Source organism: Polyergus mexicanus, unplaced genomic scaffold (assembly GCF_030449975.1).
Source record: "Polyergus mexicanus isolate NDT 795.1 unplaced genomic scaffold, iyPolMexi1.0 SCAF_16, whole genome shotgun sequence".
NCBI classification, from domain to species: Eukaryota; Metazoa; Arthropoda; class Insecta; order Hymenoptera; family Formicidae; genus Polyergus; species Polyergus mexicanus.
The window spans coordinates 1232660-1258431 of NW_027223336.1; the positions used below are offsets into that span (position 1 = coordinate 1232660).

At 36.0% G+C, this 25772-nt stretch overlaps 1 protein-coding gene across 3 annotated transcripts; it reads left to right on the forward strand.

Annotated features, from left to right (window-relative positions):
- Positions 1-22: 22 nt before the first annotated feature.
- LOC138940394 (pleckstrin homology-like domain family B member 1) lies at positions 23-25388 on the forward strand. 3 transcript variants are annotated; one of them, XM_070309270.1, is made up of 13 exons: positions 24-399; positions 7729-7869; positions 10928-11101; positions 11335-12538; positions 12770-13694; positions 14508-14881; positions 15096-15246; positions 15475-15700; positions 15802-15967; positions 18886-19015; positions 22540-22722; positions 23029-23286; positions 23361-25388. In XM_070309270.1, the coding sequence occupies exons 2-13, from the start codon at positions 7731-7733 to the stop codon at positions 23547-23549; spliced, it is 4119 nt and encodes a 1372-aa protein (XP_070165371.1). In that variant the 5' UTR covers positions 24-399; positions 7729-7730; the 3' UTR covers positions 23550-25388. The 3 variants fall into 3 exon arrangements, with proteins under 3 accessions (XP_070165374.1, XP_070165371.1, XP_070165372.1); XM_070309271.1 differs by having other exon boundaries at positions 24-390; XM_070309273.1 differs by lacking the exon at positions 10928-11101 and having other exon boundaries at positions 23-399.
- Positions 25389-25772: the final 384 nt, after the last annotated feature.

Genomic DNA, 25772 nt, shown 5'->3' on the forward strand with positions numbered 1-25772 from the left:
TTACACCAATCGCCGAGCGGATCTGCCTTGGCACAGTGATGTTGCTATGGAATATAGGATCGGAGTACCCGTTGCCACGACAGTATAGCGTAAGTCGGCACGTGACGCAACGTGGTGCGACGCGCAGAGCGCTTGTCGAAGAGAGCGACAGCCGATTTTTCGAAGGAAAGAAACTCCTTTTCCTGCGAGAATAAAGACGAATGGACTGATTTTTCGCGAGTGCACACCCGCGCGAAAAAATATGAGTGTTCGCGAACGCCGGTCCCTCGCATTACTCATGAACGCCTGGTGGACGCGTTGAAAAAAAAAAAAAAAAAAAAAACTGGAGTGCCACTTGGAGGAGCCTTCGCCGATTTAGCGAGATTGGAATTCGAGTCTGGACCCTTCCAGGTAGCGTCGGTGAGCCCTTCGATAAATTCTTCTCCACCGTGATGTAAGCGTATACGAGCGATCAGGATCGTAGAAATGCATAAATCAAAGTGGGGGAAAAAACTAACTTAAATGCTCGCGCGTATCGAAAAAATATGTCTAGCATAAGCTGGATGCTTTGAAAAAAAAAACTTGTATAGTTTTCAGTTTCTATATTATACGCTAAAGTATTGAAGAAACCCACCCTCCTGCCCCTCTCCATTACAAGATAATATTCTATAAGAAATTTAGAGAATTAATTTTTATTTTTAATGACATTTTAGATAAGAGCCTAATGATGATTAATTCGTGTTAAAATTTAAATAGATATTGATTAAGTTTTCAAAACAATAGATAGCAAAGATTTATTTTCCGTTTAATGTCGCGAGTTTAATTTAATTCAGCTATAGCTCGAAAACGAATCATGAAGATACATAAAGAATGTAAGAGTTTTCACGCAATTCCTTCCATCTGATAAATACTCTATGCAACACGGAAACTGAAAGTTTCCTACATGCCGTCAACTCATTGCAATGTACGTTCCATTTGCCACGCACGTGACATCATGTTCTGAATAAAAAATTTGATTGTTGGATAGGCCAAGGACGGGTTTATCGAGTTATCATCAGCCCTCCCCGCCCATCACTTTCTTTATTTAGAAAACTGATTTCGAAGATTAGGAACTCAATTTACCAGAGTAAATACGTATTATTTTTTTTAATTATACTTCTTGCTCTACAATTTGTTAAATTAAAATGATCTATAGGAGAAAATCTGCAGGATATTCGCGTCCCGCTTGCAAATCTTTGCATTCTGGTGGACGCTGAGCCAAGCATAGCATGAAATGGAATATCGCCTTATATTCTATACTCGGCAAAACGCATATTCGAGCGTAGAAAATAAAAGAAAAAAATTGAATATCTTATCTATACATATATAGAGAACATTCCACAGCCATTTCTTTGATATGATATTTTTTTATCATCGCGAAATTAACGAGACTTGATTTTTGTTAAATAGAGAACGATTGACAATGAACATTTGATTTATTATTTTGTAATCCTGAACTTGTTAAGATAAACAATTTTATCATTCCTTTTGGATTATATCTGAAAATCATGAAATAAACGAAAATTAAACTGGCGAGATAGTTAGCGTGGCGTGACGGCGTGATGATGGCAACGACCTGTACATAGCAGCTCTGTACAATCCAGTCACGATTCTCGGTGGAGGTCGTGACCTTGCCGATATGCAGGATACGGAGGGATACGGAGAACACGGGGAATCTAGGGAATATTATCGGGAATCTCGATTGTCAAGTTAATCTCGTAGATATTCGCTTGAAAGTTCTTTAAAAAAAAAAAAAAAAAAAAATGGGTAAATTGAACAGGATTAAAACAGTAGGAAAAAAATTCATCTGGTATTAAAAAATATCAGAAAATATTATAATATGTATAGAAACAAGATTCTTTAAATATTTATAAATCAATCATCGATTTCGCGAAAATTAAAAAAATTTCTCTCTCTCTCTCTCTCTCTTTTTAAGAGAGAACATTATTGTATAAAATAATAATTTCGCTTCACTATAATCGTTATATGTACAAACTGACGGTCCTGAGTGCAACCCTGGATCGATTTGACCATTCGGTCTCGTTCGTTGTCCCTGTATTCAGTTCACCCTATGAAATGTGCGTTATGGAGCAGCTGCCTACGGTTCGTACATCCCTTAAGCCGAACAATGTCTTTGTGCGTCGCGAAGCGTACGGATCGCGTCCTGAAATAAATCTCTCTTTTTTTGCTGATTTTCCTATGGGAGATTCTTATGATCAAAAGTTATGAAAATTTATTTTATCTTGCCTAAAAAATTATAGTCGGATACATTTTATATATATGACCTCCCGAGAGGTATGCTGTTTGTAAGATAAACTAAAAAAAAAATCTGTGTAATGTATAATTGCTTATATTTCCAATTTTAAAGAACAGCCATCACACGCGATTCTATATAAACACGCAAGCTAATCGTCTCGATCTCGTCTTCATTCTCTAATGCTCGTCTCCGATTCTCCAATGTTGCCAATAGAAGACGCTAAAAACGAGTCACCCAACAATTTAATGTCATTTATTTCTATTGCCTTTATGCGGGCCATTACGTCACGCCGATTTCTTCGCCCTTCGTCGCCGTTTCTCATCGCAACGATGTAAGGTATGCTCTAATTTTCGTCACATGAAAACGCAACGAAGTAACGCGAGAACGCGCGACAAAGAAATGCAAGCAGATGTACATGGATCGATAATGTAATGGACGTAGCGACCGTTGCAAATACCTGGCACGAAAAACCTGTTACACGTCGTTGAACATGCTGTTTTCCAAAAGGCTTATAACGTCGGCAGAGATCGACCTTGAGAAATAAAGACCTCTTGAAAATATGATTTAATGCATTATGCTCGTTACGATTTACGTTCCTGCACGACTTTCGCTTTGACCGCTGATGGCATAATATGCCTCGGGAATCGTGACGAGGCGATAACTTCCCCTCTCTTTTATCTAATATTCTAATTATCGATTTAACGCGCGTATTTAAATATTCAAGAGGCGCGTCAATCGACATTGATATGCCGATTATAAAGCGCGTGCAAACGCAGACGGGATTCTACTTACGTAATTTCAATGGAAAATGAGTGGGAATCTGTTTAGGTGTTGGAAAGTGAAAATGGAGCCTACGCGCGCTCTTCGTACCTGAGCAGATTCAATTTTTAAAGAGAGAGAAAAAAAGAAACAAAGAAAAAAAAATATTTCGAAAGAAATAATTAAAAAATAGAAAAGAATCTACAATTCATCTATTATATAATCAAGAGCTAATTACGCTATCAATCACAAAACCACGTCCAAAACAAATAGATAATTATAATAATAATCGTGTACTACGCCTTCCGTAATTCCGCTATACTCGATAAACATCTCGTATGTGTCTGTACGCAGTACATCGACGTTAATGCAGTCCATGGGAAAGCTATCCAAAGGGTCCGCGTACAAGAGGAGCGGTAAAAAATGAAGAAGCAGACGGAAGAAAAGGAAGATGCGGTTGCCAGGCAGATGTCGCCGTCCGAGACGAGCGAAACTGATGATTCGTCAAACGTTCGCACCAACGATTTCTTACGCTGTAGATTATGATAGTCTCTCGATTTCGGACTATGGCATTTCCGAGTCCGTCTCTCGCCCGACCTAGATCGCTTCCCTTTAAATCGTTAATCGCTGTCGAATCGTTATTACTGGATGCGTCAGATTCTACATCACTTTACACTCTCAATTGCCTTAAATTCAGACAATTAGCCACGTGCTTCTATATCGATGTAACGGCATTTAACGGGTAAGCTGTCATCGTCAATGATAAGCTTCTTAGTTCGATTCTTATACGGGATGGCGGCTGTTTAGAGGGAAAATTAATTACATTTTTTAATAATATATGCAGTCACTCATCGTAAAAAAATACAGCGAACATACTCCGATGATATTTTCTTTCCTTCTTCTCTGAGAAAAATTCCTTCGGAGGGGGACCTGCCTGGCGCAAGAAATTACTCAAAATTCAAAATTCGGAATCTTTTATATCATATATATGAGACGGAATCGCATGTGAGAAGCTTCGCGCACGAAGCTCGCACGTATGCGAGTTACCGCAACGGATGTTCTATATGCGGCAGAACGGAACGGAGCGCGGACAGGACCGGACGCGGAGTGCTTACGGTCGGTACCTGACACGAACGTGCTTCTTCCTGCTAAAACGGTTTCTGTAAATAAACCCGCATCCGTCGAAGCTCAAAGCGAGAAAGGAGAGCCGTCTACTCTCTTTACACTGTTCCTTTAATTCGAGATTTCGTAAGACGGAGATCTGTCAGTAATCGAGTCGCGTCTAAAGTAACTTTGTAGAGATGAAATTGTTTTCGTTACGAGAGAGGAGAAAAAAAAGAAAAAAAAAACGTCGACTCCACAGTTCATGGGAAATAAATTCATAACAATGACCGATACATTTTTGATTTGTTTGTTCGACGCCCATTATGTCAATCCGCTTAAAATTGTTCAATCTTATAGTAATCAGAATGAAAGGAATATCTCTCAGCCGAGTATTAACTTGGCCCATCGTGTATACATCTCGCGAATGCTGAAGATAAAACTCATATCTCCGTAGGCGACGCGAATAGCGGGGCATCATTGTAAATGTAAATCATTCGGCGTATAGCACAACTGACGTCATCGGTAAACGTTTATACTGTCGCGTTAAGTGCCGCTAATGGAGAACGAACCGTTGACCCATTGAGAAAAGCTTCACCAAAAGAGAGTATGTCGACGATGACAGCGATCCGATTAATTGACACGCGTCATTCCTTAATGCGCTTGTCGCGAGTACGAGCGATCTTTGCATTTCCTTTACAAGAGCTATAACGGCTAATCTAATCTAATATTAGATAGACGGACTAAACTACAATTTGCACAAAGAGGCGCGACTATATGTGTTTTCATTTAAATCGTGCTATCATTGCACGCTATCGTCTCGCGTGCTGGCAAACATTTACGTACGCCATTTGCCTACCGCCTCTTGCTTCCTTCGTATCTTTTTAAGTGCGCGAGATCTTGCGTGTTACGCGTTTGCATCAAGTGCGTGTGCGACATGAAAAAATATTTTCGAAGCGCGTCTTTCCAGAGCGACGCGACGGAAAAAGACTATTATCGAGAAACGAGCGAAACGATTCGTCCAAGGACGTTGGTACCAACTGTATTTGCACGATAATACGTACGTTGTAACCATATATAGCTGCAGACTCGCAAAGAATTTGCTCTCATTTATTTTCCATTTACTTAACTTATCTTCGTAAAATTATACGAAATTCTTGATAATTTACAATACGCAGATCTCTTTCTTTCAATAATTATCTCTCTCCTTCTATATGCATGAAATATTTGTCTTCGATAAGTGTATAATCAAATATATTTAAAGTATACAATATACTTAAGTATAGTTGAGTTTTTAATTTAGAATGTTTAATATTTTTATACATTTTTGTTCATTCAACCAATAAACCCTAATGGGCGTTCATCTGTACACAGGCAGGTGTCTACTGTTCAAATAGAGTCACGCGAGAGACCGACGATGCACCTGCGCTTTCGGTGCCTCGACTGATTTTAACGAAATGTCACGAAGAAAATTTGTGACGCATATATTTCAAAATTTGACTTGAGAAATAAAGTGACGATTCTTTCTCTTTATGGCATTCCTTTAGCGAATGTTAGCGCTTCGAGATTATAGCATATTACGAAGCATGTCTTGAATTTTATCGATTTGACGTACTCACTCCATCATGTTGCGAGACAAGCGCGCGTGTGTGTGTGTGTGTGTGTGTGTGTGTGTGCGCGCGCGCTGTTTATTATCGGATATCTTATCAAATGCCTCAGTCTGGTATTCCGAGTATAAGAGACAGCACGAGTATCGATCCAACCACGTTCACCGAGAAGATTCGTTCCCGCGTCCAAACTCGTACGATGCGATTAAACTGCGTGATAAATCGACGACCTACCAGATTTGCAACGATGACCTATACATATTCCTCTAACATTCGAAAAGCGAGGAGATATCGCGACATTCAACGTACGCAGAGCGAAGCCGGAGATAACGATAAGATTTCTGCTCCCTCACGAAGATCTCAGCTTCACTTAAGAAATTCAACGAAACCCAACCAACGTCTTAATCGTCGGCTTTAAATTACTGGCCGATATGAAATCCGATGAGGTGTAATTTAAGCAGGTTGTGAATGTATTACACGAACGTATAGCGCCACAAGCATTTAGCTGTCTCACCGCAGGGATAAACCATTAAAATTTCATATATGAAAGTAGGTTCTCTTCATATGATACTGCAGATAACAATAAAATGGAATCGGTAAAAATAATATATATACTTTATCAAATTTAAAAGAAATTTTCCTTTTGGCTATCTATCTCAGATTTAAAGATGTTTCCGTATTTTTTTTTTTTTTTTTTAATTACCCTATATTGCCCTATAATTATTATCAAGTTTCAATAATATTTTTATCCATAGTTATTATGATTCAAAGAAGTATAAGATTTGTAAGATCTTAAGCTGATTCCAGATGTCTTTCTGTTTCTAAACGTGAGATTACGCGATGGTGAGTTTTGTATTCTCTTTCATATTCATATTCTGTTCTTTTTATATTTCTCTGAACATTTCCACGCGTTTTCTCTGCAACGGGCCAGTCGGTATAGAAATTGCAAGCGAAATACATTACTTCCTCGTGGCCAGACGCGTTAGCAAAGTTCAACGAGATGGCCTAGCGTAATGCGCTTAATTAAAGTTGTTTCAACTCGTTAAGATCATTCGCGTGAGATGAACAACCCTATAAACGGGCATGCAGGCATGGGGCGTCAACTGCAACCATAGTTTTCATCTTGACTGAAACTTTCCACAATTCCTTTTATATCCGGATTTATTAAGTATATGAATGTTTTTAAATATAATCATTAATTAATCGCAGGCAATAACGAGAATTAAATTAATAAAAATAAAATAAACAACAATAACCCCGAAAAAATTATTTTACAAGCGCGGAATTATATACAGTATATCATAAATCTCTTCACGAGATGCAGTAGGTCGCGAAAGGGTTAAGAACCCCTGGCGTAGACTAACTTTATGATGTGGGGAGGAGCAAGGAAAAAAAAGATAGAAAAATCTTTGCTCGTCTCGGAAAGACCGGTTTTTCGTTCCTGCTTTTTCCTTTTCGGCAATCCTCTTCATTCTTATCCGCCAATGTGAAGCTTCGCTCGTAGAACTCATCTGGATCGATCTCTCGTGAAACTATAGCCATAATCTTCGACGAGGTCGTTCGTTTTAGCTAATAATAAGGCTCGATAAACTTTCCCTCTTCCCTCTTGGTGGTATATGTCCGACATCGAGTAGCATAACTTTAATGGCGCTTCTCGACGAGGATGCAAATTCTCACAGCTATTATAATCATTATAATTCCTGCACAGTTTTTTTTAATTCTCGTGAGAATTCGCGATATAAAAAAGCTTATTAAAAATAATTTCTTTGCTAATATTGCACCGCTGTGTATCATTAATATTTTGCCATTAAACTCAATTCATTTCGCGGCTATAAAATGAGAAACGATATTCGCGGATCCTTCCCGGGAATTGATGGAATTGGATCGTTACGTTACGTTACGTATCCCGTCTGCGCGCCGATCTCTCCGCTAATTCACCTGCTAATTTACCACGAATTAATTATTACGAATGCTTTCGTTTTACAGGCATGGCGAGCATAGCGACCGCCGGTCTCGAGGTGCACGAGGCGGGTCGGGCGTTGCGCGTGCAAACGGAAGCACCGCATCTCGTCTCCATGGGAAGCGGACGATTGTCGACGGCCGTGACTTTGCATCCTCTACCCGAAGGTTAGATGCAAAGCGATGTGGCGTTTTATTTCACCCTTTCCTGTCTCCAGCGACAAACGCTTCTCTCTCGGAAAATTTATGTTTTATTAATTTAAAGAATTATTAATTATTAATAGCTTGTTTGGCTTATTTATCTAATCGTACTAAATTCCGAAGGCGCGCGCCTGTATCGGAGAGCGAAAGACAGAGAGCGTACGTAAAGATCGATCCAGTTAATTTACTCTATTCGCGCATTTTCTTATCATTCGCGTGAATTGAATCGGATCGGTAGCAACGGATAAGTTTGTCGCCACGTAATCGTCAGTGATTCATCGGGTGTTTTAATCCACGGCTTTGAACAGCGTTGTCCAAATTGATAAAGCTTTCCGGCGCCAAGTCTCACCGATAGTAGTTTATTACTATTTTTGACAGTAAACGTAATGGCTCGGAAAAGAAAAAAAAAAAAAATAAACGATATCGTCCTATCTCTATGATATCAAATATACTGGAAAGAATCGGTGATATAAAATCTTTATTTCATCATACAGATTTTAACGTATCAGAAAAAAAAGAGAGAGAGAGAGAGAGAGAAAGACAACAAGCATTGTATTCGGTTAGATTGAAAGACCGACGATAGGAAATATCAAGACTGTAATATCCGCGACTGCATAGCCCTTCGAGATCTCCGCTTTGGCTTTTATATATACGCCATATATACATACGAAGAAACTTATACATATATAAACGTACGGGATATATATGTAAGTGGTGTAAAGACCGTTTTTCTCCCAGTCGGCACAGAGCCGTTTTAAGATCCCCACAGGCCCTATATTTCCGTTCTGTAAGAATAAGCGATGGTAGCCCTGAAACAATATCATGAAACGTGAAAGACGAACGGATTAAACAAATATTGGCCAATTTTATATAACTAACAATAAGTTACTGTCAATCTGCGAAACTTGAAAGAAAAAAACGATTTTAGGATATAGCTGGATATACGAGAATTTAATTTATGAATTCTAGAATCCCTTAAATATACCAGTTGATGCGTCATGCAACCGAGCGTAATAAAATTATTGCGTGAGTCAAGCTTCCTACTTCTGTTCCACTTTCGTAACTTTCAGATTATTCGAGAAAGTCTTCAAGATCGAGTTTTTTAAAACGGAAAAAAATGAACGAATGAATACTGACGAGATCGGAAAGGGGCGAACACGTGAAAGAATAGCGTAAACGAGCATACCGTATACATGTGACGCAAATAAATCTGTCTGGGCGGACGCATATACCTGTGCATAATGCTTACACGAAGATAGATATACGCGTAGGATGGAACTGATCGACGGGAAGTTATCTTCCGTTTGCGATCGAGTAACGCAATTCCATGAAAAATGAGCTTCTTCTTACAAAGTCGTAATATCCGTTCGATAGAATTTGAACTTACTCGGTTTTTCTAAACGGATAGAATAATAAATCAAAATTAAAAAAAAAAAAAAAGTGTGTTTTCCGATAAATTTAAAGTGGGTCACAACAGAAAAAATTTAATTTCAAACTTAATTGCCAAGAAATTTAATTAACGGCGGAAAGCGACCTATTGAGTCTTCAGAATATTCTCTTCGCGCGAGATAAGGGTTACGTACTTTTTCCCCAAGCACCTGTCCCGCCCGTCTGTCTACTTTGCCTGTGTATACGCCGGAACACCGCGTCTACTTGGAATTTACGTTCGCGTTTCATTTTGAAATCACGAGGAACTTTCTCCAATACGAGACAATACGCGTTTACGCGACGGAATTCGATCTTGGATACCTCGCCTTCGTATAGCTCTCTCGGTTCTCAATTCAAACTGTTTTCTACGGTAAAAAAAATTATTAAAAATACATTTCGCATTTGCATCCAATATAAGTGATTAATGTAACGTGGATATAGTGGTTATTGGAATGAATAATCTGTAAATAGATGTATTGGAATTGCGCGAAGTACGATTTCATCATATCGCATCTTCCTACGAATACTGAACATGATCTGATTCATCTTCCGAACATGTTTGGCGGAGAAAATAATTAGTTCAGCCGTAGCTTAAATCTAGAGACTGCGCCGGACACTTATATATTTCTACACAACGCGCGTCGTGGCCAACGCATTTCCAAAAAGACCGAAAATGCAAGAGAGAGTGCACGACCGCGCTAAAACTAAATATAACTGCAGTCCTTCGTAGAATGCACCACGATTTACCCGCGTCGCGCGGAACGGAGAGCGAGCCCAGAATTATTTTACGGAAACTAGCGCGAGTTAGTTAATCGTCTATCTATCGAGAGACGATTATACAGAGCTGTGAAAAGTCGCGTTCGCTCTGTACGTATGTATTTTCGTAAACCAAAGTCAAACGATTGTGGCGAATTGAATTTCGAAGGTGGAAACGATTGATAAAATTCTAATATTGTTAATTCAAAACGCATTTTAATTCGAGCAGCGATCTTACTTCGCAATCTTACTTTCGAATACTTTATATGCCGAAATCTTGCGTATATCTGGCGGAGAATACATCCGCCATCCACGTGGCTGCCGGGTCGTTGACATTCCCAGAAGGCTCAAATTAATATTGTAAACTCTGCCCCGGCTGTGTACGCGCCTTTCGGAATTAAAACGCGGCGTGGCAATTCCGCGGATGAACTCGAGAATTTAATTATATCGATATTTATATACCGATACACTCGCGAGAACGAGCTGCCAAAATAAACGTAACTCAGCATGTTATGTTGGAAAGTGCGTTACTAAGCCCGCGAGAATTTCAATCGGAATGCATACACGCTCGCCTGGTTTCCATTCAACCGTAAGATACGCGCAAGAGATATTTAGTCACGCTTCCTTGCAACATTTTTTTTTATTTTTTTTTAATTTTTATCCCGCATCTTACGTTCGAATGATACAAACTAAATTTCTCAGAACGATGAATAACTTCAATTAATAAATTAAAATAAAAAGATGCGAAAAAAATCCCTTCGCATCGCTCGGTTCTTTTCGACATCTCTCGATTACTTTTAACAAATATAGTTATCCTCTTTCTCTTTCAATTCTCTCGCAGGTAAGATCACGCTGGGATCAAACCGAGATGCGGATATTTTGGTGGCCGGCACCGGCGTCGAGCCCGTACATTGCGCGATCGAAAACAATAACGGCGTGGTCACTCTTCATCCCATAAACGGAAACACGTTTGTTGATGGTGTACCGATAAATTCGCCAGTGAGACTCGCGCAAGGTAAGAGACCTTGACCTAAATACGAATAATCGTAATGCACGCGATGCACGCAGCTGACGTTCTAAAATACAAAGAAAGTTTTTTTTGTACTTGAAAAAATAATATTTCAACTAAAGATATCTTGATATTTATTGATCCGGCATTATTACGTATTTATTACGAAATTTATTTAATAAATAAAATAGAATAAAATAATTATCGGAATAAAGAGAACAATGCGCTAAATGTTTCAGGATGCATGCTATCGATAGGACGATCAAACTATATGCGCTTCAATCATCCAGCCGAGGCTAAGCATCTACGATCCGTCCTTCCTCACTCGAGAATCTCAATGGCACCGATAAGTTTCGCCTTATCCGACAGCCAGCCGCAAGAGAATCATCACTTGGAACGAAAGCCACCAGTCGCGCCGCGAAAATCTCCCAGGAACTCTTGCTCCGACGACGAGATCGGCTTTCTGGGCAAGCTGACTAAATTCGAGATGCTATCGAAGCAAAACAGAAGCAATTGCGTCTCGCCGAAGGTCTTTCCTGCCGGCGCTCTCACGACAAATGTGCCGGCCGATCAAATCCTCGGTCACTCGAGATCATCGAGTCTCGTATCTTTGACGAAATCTCCGGTGAATGGTAATCTCGACTCACCCCCGCAGAATTCGATCGGTTATCACGACGAGTCTCGTCAGCGATCGGAATCGCGACTCGGAACGCCGACACGATCGAACGCAACAAACTTGCAGTGTCGGAATCACAATCAAGTCAGAATGTATTCGGCGGAAACATACCTGAAGACGTGCAAGCCATATTATCGCGAGAACAACAGCAAGAACGTACGATCGCCGTCTCTCGGGATGACAACGCCAAAAATCGTCGCCGCCCCCCGAAGCGGTGACTCGATGTCTCGAAGTATGACTTGCCGGAACTCGAACGAACTCGATCACCTAGCCGATGAGGATTTCAACATGAGCCAGAGTCTCATTGTTACGAAAACGACCACCACGGAGTTTCTACAATTGGAAAAATACGGATCGAATCCGAGTATCTGCAACGCCAATATCGACGGAGACTCTAATTCCGCGATTTGGAGGCCGTCTACCGCTCATGGTTTCGGCTCGAATCCGAACATTAAACGAATTCAACCACCGAGCCCGGCATTCAATCGGAATCCGCGGTATAGCGAGCAAAAGAGAGTTTACGCGAGGGTCAAGAGTCCTACCCCCAGTGTCGGCAGCAGTTGCTCTCTCGAGGAATTGCGGGAAAGGCAAGCCGACGCGGAGAATAAACGCAGGGAGGCGGAGACCAAGCGGAAACAAGCGCAGGAAGAGAGGTTAAAGGAGCAAGAGGTCGAGAGGCAAGAGAAAATGAGACTCGAGGAAATTTTAGCGATGTGTGCCGAGTATGAAAGACAGAGCACTGTCGAAAAACCGAGGCAGCATAATCGGTAATTATCATATTTTGTACATTTCAATTTTTTTTTTGCTTCAATTAATTTTCTTGAATTTTTTCAATAATTTTCAAGTTTTGCAAAAAAAAGAAAGAAAAAAAAAGATTGAAAAATTTATAGAAATTTATCTCGTAAAATTAAATTTTCAGATATTTCTGTCAAATTTATTTTATTTCTTATCAAGAAGAGATAAATATGAAAAAAAATTATAATAAAAATACTTTGCAGAATCATAACAAATGGATCTCTCCCGCGTGACAAGAGACTCGGCTACACCTCACCTTTCGACAGTCCGAAGAGTCCGTCAAAAAACCAGCCGCATTTCTCCTTCGATACCGGCAAGCAAACCAGTTTGGGCAGTTTGTCGTATGAAAACGTATCCGTGCAAAATTCGAAAGTTATTTTCCAAAATGGCAATTCGCCTGTCAATCGTAAGGATCACTATGGTCAAATTGAAAATTATTCGCTCGATGTTCCCGTAGGATCTCCACATGCAACTACATCGAACGGTAATCAAACGGCAAATTACTCTAATGTTCACAATACAAATGGCAACTATAATTACTCGGGCTCGGTTTCCCGTGGCAGCAATTACGAAAACGTTATTATCGGCACTAGTAGAAATAGTTGCACCAATGAAATCGATAATTACATAAAGGCTGATGACGATACCAAAGCTTCACCGTCCATGTATGGAACGATTCGACTGAATGGAAAAAAAATCGAATCGCAGGAGACGCAAAATGGAAACGCGAATCTTTACGAAAACATCGCGATATCTCCGATGACGCGAAATAACAATCAGAATCATTCCATGCCAAAGAAAAACGGCCCATTATCAAACTCGTGCGAAATGATAGAGAATAAATTGGCGATATCGAACGACGATCTCCTCGAGGCGATCGAGCAGCTATCTATGCTTTCCAAACCCAAAGAAATCTGCATGACTCCTAAGCGAAACAATTCCGAAAAGGACAACGCGAAATCTAACGAGGTGAAAGCTGACAAAGAGAGAAAGCAGCTGGAAGAAGAGGACAGGAAGAAATACATCGAATTCTTGCAAAACGAGAAGCTGCACATACTTGGCAACATGGATGTTTTGAAAAGGAGCGTCGCCGAAATTGAGATTCAAGAGGAAGAAATTAGTAGAGAGGTAATTTCATTATCAAAAATATTTTCATCTTTCTAAATAATATTTAACAGATAAATTCACAATTACTGTGAATCACTGTCATCTCACATACACATCGTACATTTTATATTAAATAAGTTGTTTATTTGTTCTCTTTATCTCTTTCTGGGCATGGAATGCTAAGACGTTCAATTGTAAGTATCTGTCCTGTTAGATAATAAAATATATTTCTGATTATAATAATACAATACTTGACGACAAAATTTCTAAATCCGGATCTCCGTTATCTAGCTTTAAATATCCCGAGCTAATATTTAGATACGCTCTGTCTCACGCTTTCCTGTAGAATTTTTTTATATCGGATTTTCTTGCGGTTTCTAATCAGTCTTTGCTAATGTTCAGTGCGCGATCTTCGTATACAAAGTACGGCAATAATGATGACACTGCGGATAGAGAGAGAGAGAGAGAGAAGAAAAGTTTTCTAGTTTTCACGTTTTCTCTCTCATAGAAAATGGAATATATGTAAAAGGTCAAATAGAAAATTTAACGTGGAAAAAATCTATTATATTTTAGAAAATATATTATAGAAATAATAGATTTTAAATAGAAAATAAATTAAAGCATTGTAAAGATTTATTTTTATCGCTAATTGTACCATCATTATCGCCGCACATTATGCAATCATTGCACGAAATCTATAAACGATAATTGCATTTTAAAAGCAATTATCTTGTCAACTTGTTTTGTTTTCCCGATAAATCCGAACTTGGAATAATAATTTCACTGAAGAATCGCTCGGAAGATATTAAAAATCACTTGTTACTTGTTTGACAGCTCGAATTGGAGAAGGCGCTTTTATCCGCGGAATATGAATCGGAATCTTTGAAGCTCGCGCAGGACGAGGGAGAGAAGATTAAGGTGCAGATGCGAATAAACGAATTGGAAAGAGAAATGGCAGAGGATAACGCGACTCATTCGAATTTGCAAGCTGAAGCGAAACAACGCGTTCAAAAAGCGCAGCAAGTTTGCGCTCGATTGGACGAACAATTAATCAATTGCATGGATGAAGTTACGCAGCAGAATATTGCTGACGAATTAACAGCGCAGCAAGACATTCTCGAGAGCGAAAGGAAAGCTTTCGAAGACTTGGAGTTTCATCATCTCGAGGAAGAGGCGAGCAAATTGGCCACGAGAGAAGAGCTGCAGAGGTACGTTTAAATCGAGAAAATATATAAATCAAAATCTATATATTTTTTTTAAAACATATCGAAATATCGAAAAATGTAAAAGTATATACCTGAGAAAAAATTTGTATCTGTATCTCCATATATCTTCTTGAGATGTACATTTCGTATATATTTTTTTTAAATTGATATTTTATATGTTTTCTTGAGATTGATATTTTATTGTACGTTTTTACAGATATTTGAGTGAGCTTACGAACAAGATCGAAAGCAGAAAATCGCAATTGAATCATTTGGAATCGCAACGATCCGAGATAAACAATACGGCGACTAAAGAAGCTAGATGTCTCGAGAGACAGAAATTGGGGCATTTGAAGCGACTGGAAGAAGTTAGTACAGCAATGTAACTATAAAAAACATTAACCTACTAAAGTTCAGCGTAAATTCAAGAATGACCAATAAATATCACAAGTGTACAATTCCGTCTTATTTTCTTGCAATGTAAAACTTATTAAACTACAATTAATCACTATACGTTATGTTTTAGTGGGTTAATGTATTTTATTATATCGTTCATTGATAATTACTGAATCGATTAATGATTGCGATTACAATAGGCTCGAAATCGAGTACGAGAAATAAACGAGGAACTGAGTTATCTGGCCGAAAACTCTGCTGAATATTCTGAGGAGAAGCGTTCCCCGAGCAGGGAAGACTTCGACAGAATTTCCAGAGTGACAAATGATTCTCCTATCGTAAACAATCAAGGCAGCTTGGGGAGAAAAACAATCGAGTCCCTGAAAGAAATCGAGAGAAATCGACAACTTCATTTAGCTAAGCAAGGTACAAACGATTTCAATTAAATTTTGTAACACGTGTCGAGTTAAAAAAAAAAAAATAAATAAATAATAATAATTTCTTCCTTTCTTTTAAATTCTTTCTAGGAAGTCAAGTAATCTCGGAGGAAAGACGAAGAGTCGAAGAGTTAAAAAGGCGCGTGCAGGATGAGGTTCGCTCGCAATGGGAAGAAAGGAAAATGAATTGCGCATCTTTCAACAGCGTTGAATCTGGCGAAGAGTCTTCCAGTTATTCCACTGGACCAACAGAAAGGTAAGTCAAATATTGTTCTTTCTCATATTTCATAGTTAATGATTAAAATATTATTATATTATAATCCCTTTTTACGTATCTTTATGTTAATCCTTCATGAATAGAAAAATAATGAATTCAGAGAATGTTTATCAATGATTTTTCACGATATTAAATGTATCATAAATATACATTTTATATTTGCATGTATTTGCAAGAAATTTTGCGCTAAAAAAGAAACAGAAGTTTATTAGGTCATATAAAAATTAATGCACAAAAACGTATATTATTCATATACGAAGTACGTGGAATACAAGGTGCTTGGGTTATCGCGCATTATCGTAGTTAATCGTCACGGCCTTTTCATTGTTGATTGGGGCTTGTTACGAAACCTTCCTCATCGACGTGCCTCGATGTGTACATTAGCGTATAACAATTTGTGAGTGTACTCTACGTGTGTCCGATATAAAATCCAAATTTGTCTATCCATAACATAGGATAGATAAATAAGCGATTATCAAAGATATTCCGTGATAATAAATACATTCTCCCTCGTCCTTCATTTTTCCGAAAAGCAAGGAATCTTTTTCATCGTAAAGCAGAAAAAAATATAAAAATCCATTTCATAAAATTTAAAGAAATCTACGTATTAGTCTATTTAAAAAGAGCCTAGTATTAGTCTCACTAATAATGTTATTGTCAATATCCAAGATACTATTAAAAGCAATTACTAATCGCGTGCGAGGGCCGCATATCGCGTCGGTTTGATCAGCACTCGGCTCGAGTCTTCGCTCTCTAGCGGTGCAAGCAAGGTAGGCGGGGCGTTATCGCGCGATACGATATCAGCGTGTAGATGTGTCTTTCCGTGGTTCTACTCGCGTTAACGTGTCGTGTACGGAAAATCGAGGGAAGATACGAGAATGTTCGAAACGTCGGGACTCGATAAACGTGGACGAAGAGTGACTTGCTGACAACGAGAAGGATTAAGATGTGTATTCGATATTTATCGTCGACGATGCTGCGAAATGGACCCCAGGGAAATAGGCGGGATGGTGCTAAACGAGGCCAGAATTACGGGGTGCAATTTGATCACCTTACTCACTAGTAATCGTTGTTACATCTGCGCTAAAGATTGGATTTGCGACAACTGTTATCGTCCTCTGGAGACGCACACGCGCGATATCTCTCAACGTTATTTGTGAGTCATGGATTTAAAAAAAAAAAAAATCTGTTTCGTCTATTAGAAGGCAATAATTCGGTTAATAATTCACGAGACGATTAAAAATCGATTCTTTTGAACGTCAGTTAATAAAAAAATTTTAATTTGGAGAACCTAGATTTAGTTAGTCAATTCTCTTTAATATATATATATATTTCTTTTTTGCAGAGAATAAATTATAAAAATTAATTATAATTATTAAAAGCGTAAATTATATATAATATAAGCTAAAAATAAAATTATTAAATAAAAGCGATTAAAATAAAACAAAACAAAACATCACTTTTATTATATTACGGTAATAAAATATTATACATATATGTATGTGTGTTTCACGCGCATTTAGAATAAAGATGAGATAAGACTAACAAGGCGAGACACGTTGCAAAAAGTAGAACAACGTTCACCTTCCGACCTCTTCGTAATACGTTGCGATATATCAACGCGCGCGATGCGCAGACATAACAGCATTTAAAAATATTTCATTATCTAAGCATTATATATGAACTATATATTATTAATATATAAAAAATGAATAGGATAATATTATCATAATAATATCTTAAGAACTTTCCTATTCTTATTTTTACGTTATCGGTTTTTAATTTATTAAAATCTTTTAATCGGCATATTTATTAAATAATACTTTTTCGTCATATCACCTTTTTGGCTGTATTTCGCATATACTAAATTCTCGTATGATCAACTTATTTACACCAAATGGCGATAAACGATTTACCTAATAATGTAATGCGTTACAGTATAGTCACTGTAAAATTGGTTTAAAAGATTAATTTACCTACGGCGTATTGGATTGTTTAAAATTAATCTATGACACGCATCGAGTGATCTCTTGTAGAGAGACTTAATCTAAAACTAAACTAGAACTCTTCGAAAGTAACATTCAATGTGAACGCCACGTGAAGCTGCGACAGCTCTAGAACCGCTACTGAATGAGAAGCTGAATGATAAGTATTCTAAGTGCAAAGACTATTAAAATCAGAAAGGTCATTTATCGCGAACAAGAGAATGTTCCTAGCCAACCAAGGCCGAGGTTGGCGTAGCAACGAGATCGGAATGTTCGGGTATCGTTCGCGCTGCATTTAACATTGTAGAAGAATTAAATGCTATGCCGGTGGTATCGTCGAACCGGTCCTACCGAGTCACTTTGTACTTGTTAGGTTTTAATAATACCTGCCTTTCGCGCTATAGTCGACTATAGGTCTCCGTCTCCTCTCCTCAGTCTCGCGATGGTCAGAAGCTAGGAATGTGATTTTCAAAGTGCACGATATTTCTTACACGAGGTGTCGAAGACATTGAACAAAATTCGCGGAAATCAGAGTTCACGCTTCAGTTAATAATAGCACTTGCTAAATCAGTCAGTGAGAAGTTTGAAAACGTAAATAAAGTGTCAACACGATTCGACGATATCAAAAGATCTCCGATATTATTACGATAATATTGCGCGATAATCGAATTATTCATAATTTTCTATATGTTTATATATTTATACTTTTTTAAATTAATTTATTATTATTTTTTAGTTATGAATTAATCAGTATCGCATAATTACGCAAAATGCAAGAGATAAAGACGAAGACGTGTTTTTATAATGAATCTATTTTTAATAATTTAATTAAAAATTTTGTTGCAATTAAAACAGACTATATGCATCTAATACCATCTAATTGTAATCAATTATTCATCAATTCACTTTCAGTGGTAGCGGAAGTAGTGACGGTGCGGAAGGTGCGAACAGTGAAAAATTGTCTCCTAGCAAGCTTTCAGAGCTTACTTCTCCCAGTCCAGGACCGTCGAATAATTCTTATACATTGCTCCAAAATGATAACGTGAGTATATAACACCCTACATTAAATTATAAATTCAAATATAAAGTCTAAGACTTGTGTGTGAATTCTTGGCAATTCTACTTTTAATAAATTAAGTTTTCAATATAAGATTTGACACACTATTCTGTTTTTAATTCTTTATAGTGATAATAATTTTTTTTTTTTTTGAGTCAAAGCTATAAAAAAATATATTTTGAAAAAATTATTTTAAAATAAAAAAAAATACTGAGATATATCTCGATTCAGAAGCGCCTGCAGTTGTTTATAGTTTAAACGTTCAAAAATTATGGTATATTTACAGTTGATGAAACACGACATAACTACAAATAAAAGATAAATCACTTTCGAACAGTTCGAAATAATTCGAGCAATGATGACAAGGCCAATATAAGTTTTTGGATACATTCAGGCATGAGCTATAAAATGTTTGCGTAGGGATCCAATTTCCTACGTAAGTATTTTATAGCATCAATGCGCTTGAAAACTCTTATTGGCCGCATTATTCCTTGAAATTGTTTAGAATAACGAACTGAAAGAATTATTTTTGTTTTATTTTAATTCTAAAAAAAAAAACATGGCGCAAAGCAGCTTTGAGATATCTTTAAAATTGAAAGTTACGTTTTTTATCAACTGCAAATATACTATATAATTTTTAAGCGGATCAATTACACACAACAATTATACACAAACGAAACGAAAATTATTACAAACAACTATAAACAATTCCGAATCAAGATATATTAGCGATTCCGTTTATCTTAAAGTCAGGTGAATTATTTTTTTGAGATGCTATATTTTTATGGCTTCGAGTAGAAATAAAATTATTGTTATTATAAACAACTACGTATGAAATACTATCATTTTCCGTATTGAAGATTTAATTTATTAAAAGTTGAGTAATTCATATATACGTATAGAGATATACATTTAAATTAATGCTTCTTTCTCTCTTTAATTTGGAAATATTCTGCAAAAATACCTATAAAATGTTAAAATATAATTTATTTATAAAAATCAATCTACGTTTTAATCTAAAAGAATATTTTATCATTCAGTCAAATATTATAATACTAAACATGGTCACTTGCATATATACTATATTGCAAAATGTTGCGCCTCTCGAATTAGCGGGAAAATCTATCTTCCAATCTATTTCTGCTCATGTGGATTTTATCGTACACCTGTTCAAAGAAATGTCTCTCGACAGTCTTCGCGTCGCAAAATTTTTCAGTGTTCACGCAAGCATGATTTCTCTTTCTTCGAGACGCATTTATGTCGTGGATTTATATATTGCGAACACTTCGTGCACTTGACCTCCTAACACGCGTAAAAAATTTTTCTCTATACAACTTGCTGAAATCGGGACGTTCACAATTTTCCTTTCGTGTGGAATTTTTAATTACTGGTATGTTCTTATATAGAAGATTGTACACACAGACGCATACAAGAGTACTGGAAAATATAAATGAGTAATTACTTTTTTTTCTCTCTTTTTCACTACTTGTCTCTTTTTTTATCGTTCTCTTGTCTTCTAATTTCTTTCATTTTACGATCGACAACGTTGAAATATATTTTTCTTTAGCAATAAAGTGTATCATAAATTTATTTTATTTTTTTCTATTTATCCCGAATATTTAATAATATAAAAAAAAAAAACTTTAATCTTGCAGCTATACAGCCGCATACGTTTCGAACAATTCTGTGAGCGAATACTAATGTAGTTCATGAATAATGCGAATCAACCAAAATATACGAAATAAATATGTAGTTAATATCTCGAATATTCAAAAAATAACTAGTCGTTCAGAGAAAAACAAGGCAAAGAAAGAAATCCTCTATCGGAAGATAAATTTTACCAGTTAGTTATATGTATACGTCAATTGCTCTAAACGCGACAAAATATACGTTTTCTTTCGTATGGCGTTCATGTTTTTCGTAAAAATGTTTTGGCGATTGAAAGATATCATTTTAGAGTACACTTTTGCGTACATCGAAAACATTATATTCGTTACCGCTGGAATTCTGCCGCGTAGTATTGGACCGCCATACGTTTGTGCGTCGTGGAGACGTATGTTTTTCAACACTGACATTTCGCAAGTATATCCATTTGCATTCTGGAGCAAGTGTTTTCGTCATTGCGCACGTGTTCTTCCCGATGTACAGCATGCATCTGGACCGCGGTGCACAAGTGCCGAGCGTTGGACAGAATTCAGAGAATAGTTTATACTTAGATAAATGAGCTTTTGTAATGTCTTGATTAAGCTTGCAGTGATAATTTATAATGACAGAATTGATGATGTTGGATTCATGAGCCTCTTTTGCAATTGACCCCTTTCTTGTATATTTATAAAATCGAAGATAAATCTCTCGTGCCATTTTTTCGGAGTATGTTTAATTAAACATACTCTACTTCAATTTTTTCTTATTATTGCATGAAAAATTTCTAAATAAATTAATTTTTTAATAAGCCTAAAATATTTCTTTAGAAAAATTCTCGCCTTATATTCATATTTTCCTTATATTCCTATCACTTTACTTATTGTTAGCATCGAGTTAAGCTGGGGCGAAATGTCGGCTGTAAATTAGTATTTGTGATGAGTCATCCTGCGTTTGCCGAGCTGACGGAATTTCTCTCATCTCGCTTGGACCATTCAACTACTCTAAGAAAGCAATTATTTGAAGGAATTCTTGATGTCACATATATATATCGTTATATTATGATATTCATCTATTTATTTAAAATGTAATAATAATTTTGCTGAGAACAATAACTTAATTCAATCTATCTTTGTGATTGATTTCCATCAAATATTTAATTGTAATTTATTAGTGTAATTATTCATCTATTCATCTATATTCAATTCTCTTTCTATCTATAATTATATATAAATTAATTATATATATTAATTATAATAATATATATTAATTATATATAATGAGAGTAATACCGTCTTGTATATTTTAGCAATCTGTGTCATCCGACATATATCACATGGCATGACATTTTATGAATGAATAATCGAAATTTGTTGCGCGGGCGATTTTAGTGCTCGCGGCATTCGTCGAATAAGTGGGTGGGAGTGCAGAGTCACATTTTACTGGTGGGAATTATATCGCTGGACCACTCAGCCACCAGCATCAGTCTTCCCCCGTCATCTGTTCGGATCTATGTAAACGAAACGCGACGAGACGTCTTGGCATATTTGCCATCGTTTTTCTGTAAAATCATACGGACGAATTTTTTGAATTGTAATACGATGTCGCTTATGTGGATAAATTATGTGAAAGGCAAAACGAAAAAACGTTACGTCAGACGAAAACGCGAAGTTTGTAAACATGTACGCAGAAAAACCTAATAAAAGATATTGATTTTGAAAGATTAAATATTTCTGACATTATTAAAACAAAATTTCAATTTTTTTTTTTTTTTTTTAATATTAACGGACTGAACGGGCATAGTAAAGGTATAGTGAGAATTGTTATGAAACGAAAGTTAATAACGAAAGTTTGCGGATTATTTCCAGATGAGAGACGACAGGAGAACATCGATGGAAGGTGAGAGGCTTAGCGATAATAGCGGAGGTGGTAGCGGCGGCGGAGGCATCATCGACGGAAACGGAAGTCGCCCCCTTTCTCAGACATCTAGCGAGATGGACACCCTTAGCCCACTGCAGCCTATCAAACATCGCGAAAAGGCAAAACTTCAGGTAACTCCCTTACATATTTTAATTATGTATACAAAAAACAGTAACACACAACGATCAACAACTGTTAAAAAAGATAATTAAGAGAACCAAAAAAATCCTTTATTTAAAGAAATTATATTCGACTTATAATAATTTTTTTTAATATTACAGATTCTGTTTTATATATATATATATATATATATATATATATATATATATATATATATATATATATTGTATTTTATATTATATTCTGTAAACACAATAAATTGCTCGGTTTATTACATTATTGATAAATCGAAATTTAATGAACGACGAATTTTACAGAGGCCACTTACAAGATATCTTCCCATCAAGTCGGAATCTCTAGATCTAAGGCATCACATAGAGACTGCCGGACATCAGTTACCTCTGATTTATGATGTTACGGTCGATACGACAAGCTGCAGTGGCTATTTATCAAAAATGAGTAAAAAGTTTCATCATTGGAACAAGCGATGGTTTGTGTTCGATCGCAAGCGAAAAACGCTGTCTTACTACAGTGATAACGCGTCTAGAAAGGCACGCGGCGTAATTTATTTCCAGGTAAGCGTACTGAAGACTTCTCTATATTATCTAAAAAAATCTAATACTGAAATATTAACATTAACATATTGTAGTCGATCGAGGAAGTTTACGTGGACCATATGAACACCGTTCGATCGCCGCAACCTTCTCTTACTTTCATCGTCAAGACTTCATCTAGGCTTTATCATCTTATGGCACCTAGCCCAGAAGCTATGCGTGTTTGGGTCGACGTTGTGTTTACCGGAGCAGAAGGATATCACGAATTTGATCACGGCGTTTGATAAAAAGAACTATTTATGAGAAGCAAAACACGTGGATTCATGATATAGAGTTGAGAGAGAGAGAGAGAGAGAATTCTCTGACTCGCTAACAAATGAAAATATAGCGATTTCTGGTCTTTAATTATTTTATAAGGTCATTTCACATAAGGAATTATGCCTAAAATGAAAAGTTTTCAATTAAAAACAATAAATGATTACATCTTGAAATACGAGATACGAATAAAACGTACGATTATATTTTATTTAATATATCTTGGAAACGTTTTAATAATTCTCCGCTATAATATGAAACTTCTCCGTATTAGGCAATATTCCTGATATTAAAATGCATTTCCACTTAAAATATCAATGAGACCAACACGTTGATTTGGAAAAATAAGAACAAGCGGTGTGAGAATTGAGCGCTCCTGCAAGATCAATAAAGCATCCGAATGCATTTGAATGCAGATTTGAAATACGTAAGCTATTTATATAATCGAAAAACCTTAAGAGATACTTTTATTGAATATTATGAATATAAAAGTTCAAACAAAATCATTGAACTTTACACATTTATTTTTCATGCAGTGATAAATTAAAACTATTGCTTGTAGTTTGGCTGGTATTTTTGGTCGGTATCTTATTTTTTCGAGAATACCATACGCGTTTATCTACAAAAGTGAAAGAATCTGCAAGAAAGCAATTGACTTATAATCAATAATTCATTCTGTTAATCTTGATTTAAAAATCAAGATTCAAAAGATAAGATTATTTTTACAGAATATGATTTTCTTATCATCTGTACTTTGTAGAAGAGCGATGGATCTCGCCATAAATATAATAGATTTGAGAAATTATTTCAATTGTCTCAGTATTTGAAGCGTGTAAAAATTAAAATAACTTTTGATATATTTATACGAATAATGTTTCTTTGAAATTATTAAATTATTTATTTTTGTATCTTGACTTAAAAATCCACGAATTTTATAAATAATGAAAATAAAATTGTATAGAGCGTATATATTTTTCATAAAGTAATTATTTTCGAGAAAATAATTGTCGCCAACAGAGAGGCTTCGAAATTTAAATCTTTTATTGAATGAAAATGTTTTATATCTTTTGTCAAAGACGTAAATTTTATTTTCGACCCCCTTTTAATGTCACTTCAAACATTGAACTATATTTGAGCTATTTGAAATAGTGGGCATTAATAGTGCATCAAGCGCAAGTATTATTCTTTTAGCAACCAGATTAATTATAAACGGACTTTTACCAATCTAAGTAGATAAGTGTTATTAGAGTTTGTTAAATTTTATAGATATTTCTAATCTAGTCTTCCAGCATATAAATATAAAAAATTTATGAAAAACAAAACTAAGCAAATTGTAAAAAAAAAAAAAAAAAAAAATACTTTGCAAAAATCTGTATACGTTCAAGAACTGGAGGAAACAAGCCAATATTTGTAAATATATTATAACATGTAATTGTATCATTATTATGATGCATGAAATTCATACTTTAATATCATGCCATACGTATATGCCAAGGATTAAATGGAATAAGACTTTTTACAATTTTATAAAGTCCATGTGTGTCTTATAATATAAGCTGCAACTTATTTTATGTAATAAGTATTATAAAAAAATCAATATCTCATTTTACAATTATACTATTTTAATAACATTGCACATATTTAAATGCAGTTATTTATATGCAGTTTGACTTGCACATATTTTAAAAATATCACACGTCAGAATGCTTTATTATTTATATCATATAAAACTTATGTTTATTAAGATTATGTAAAAAAACATGTGCAACAATTAACAATCCGATATAGTACAATGTTATATAACTCGAGGATTTTAATAAAATCTGCTGTACTTTTTAAATCTAAGATGATATGAAATATATAGATTTAAATCGATATAGAAATTTTTCAATCTTTTTTCCTTGCATCCTGCTCGATTTCATGTAAATTTTTAATTGAAGAAAATATAATTTAGAAAGAATCAGTGTATCCCCATATATTTTATTTTCATTAATTTTTATTCGATTTATCAATACGCGCGATACAGAGCCTGAAAATCATTAATAACGGTCACTGCACAAATAAAAGTAAACTTATCACAGACATAATATATATATAGTATATAGATATAGATCGAGTAGAGATCCTATAATATTTTGCTGCTGAAGATTATATAGAAAAGGAGAGAAAATAAGATGAAAAATATATCTTTT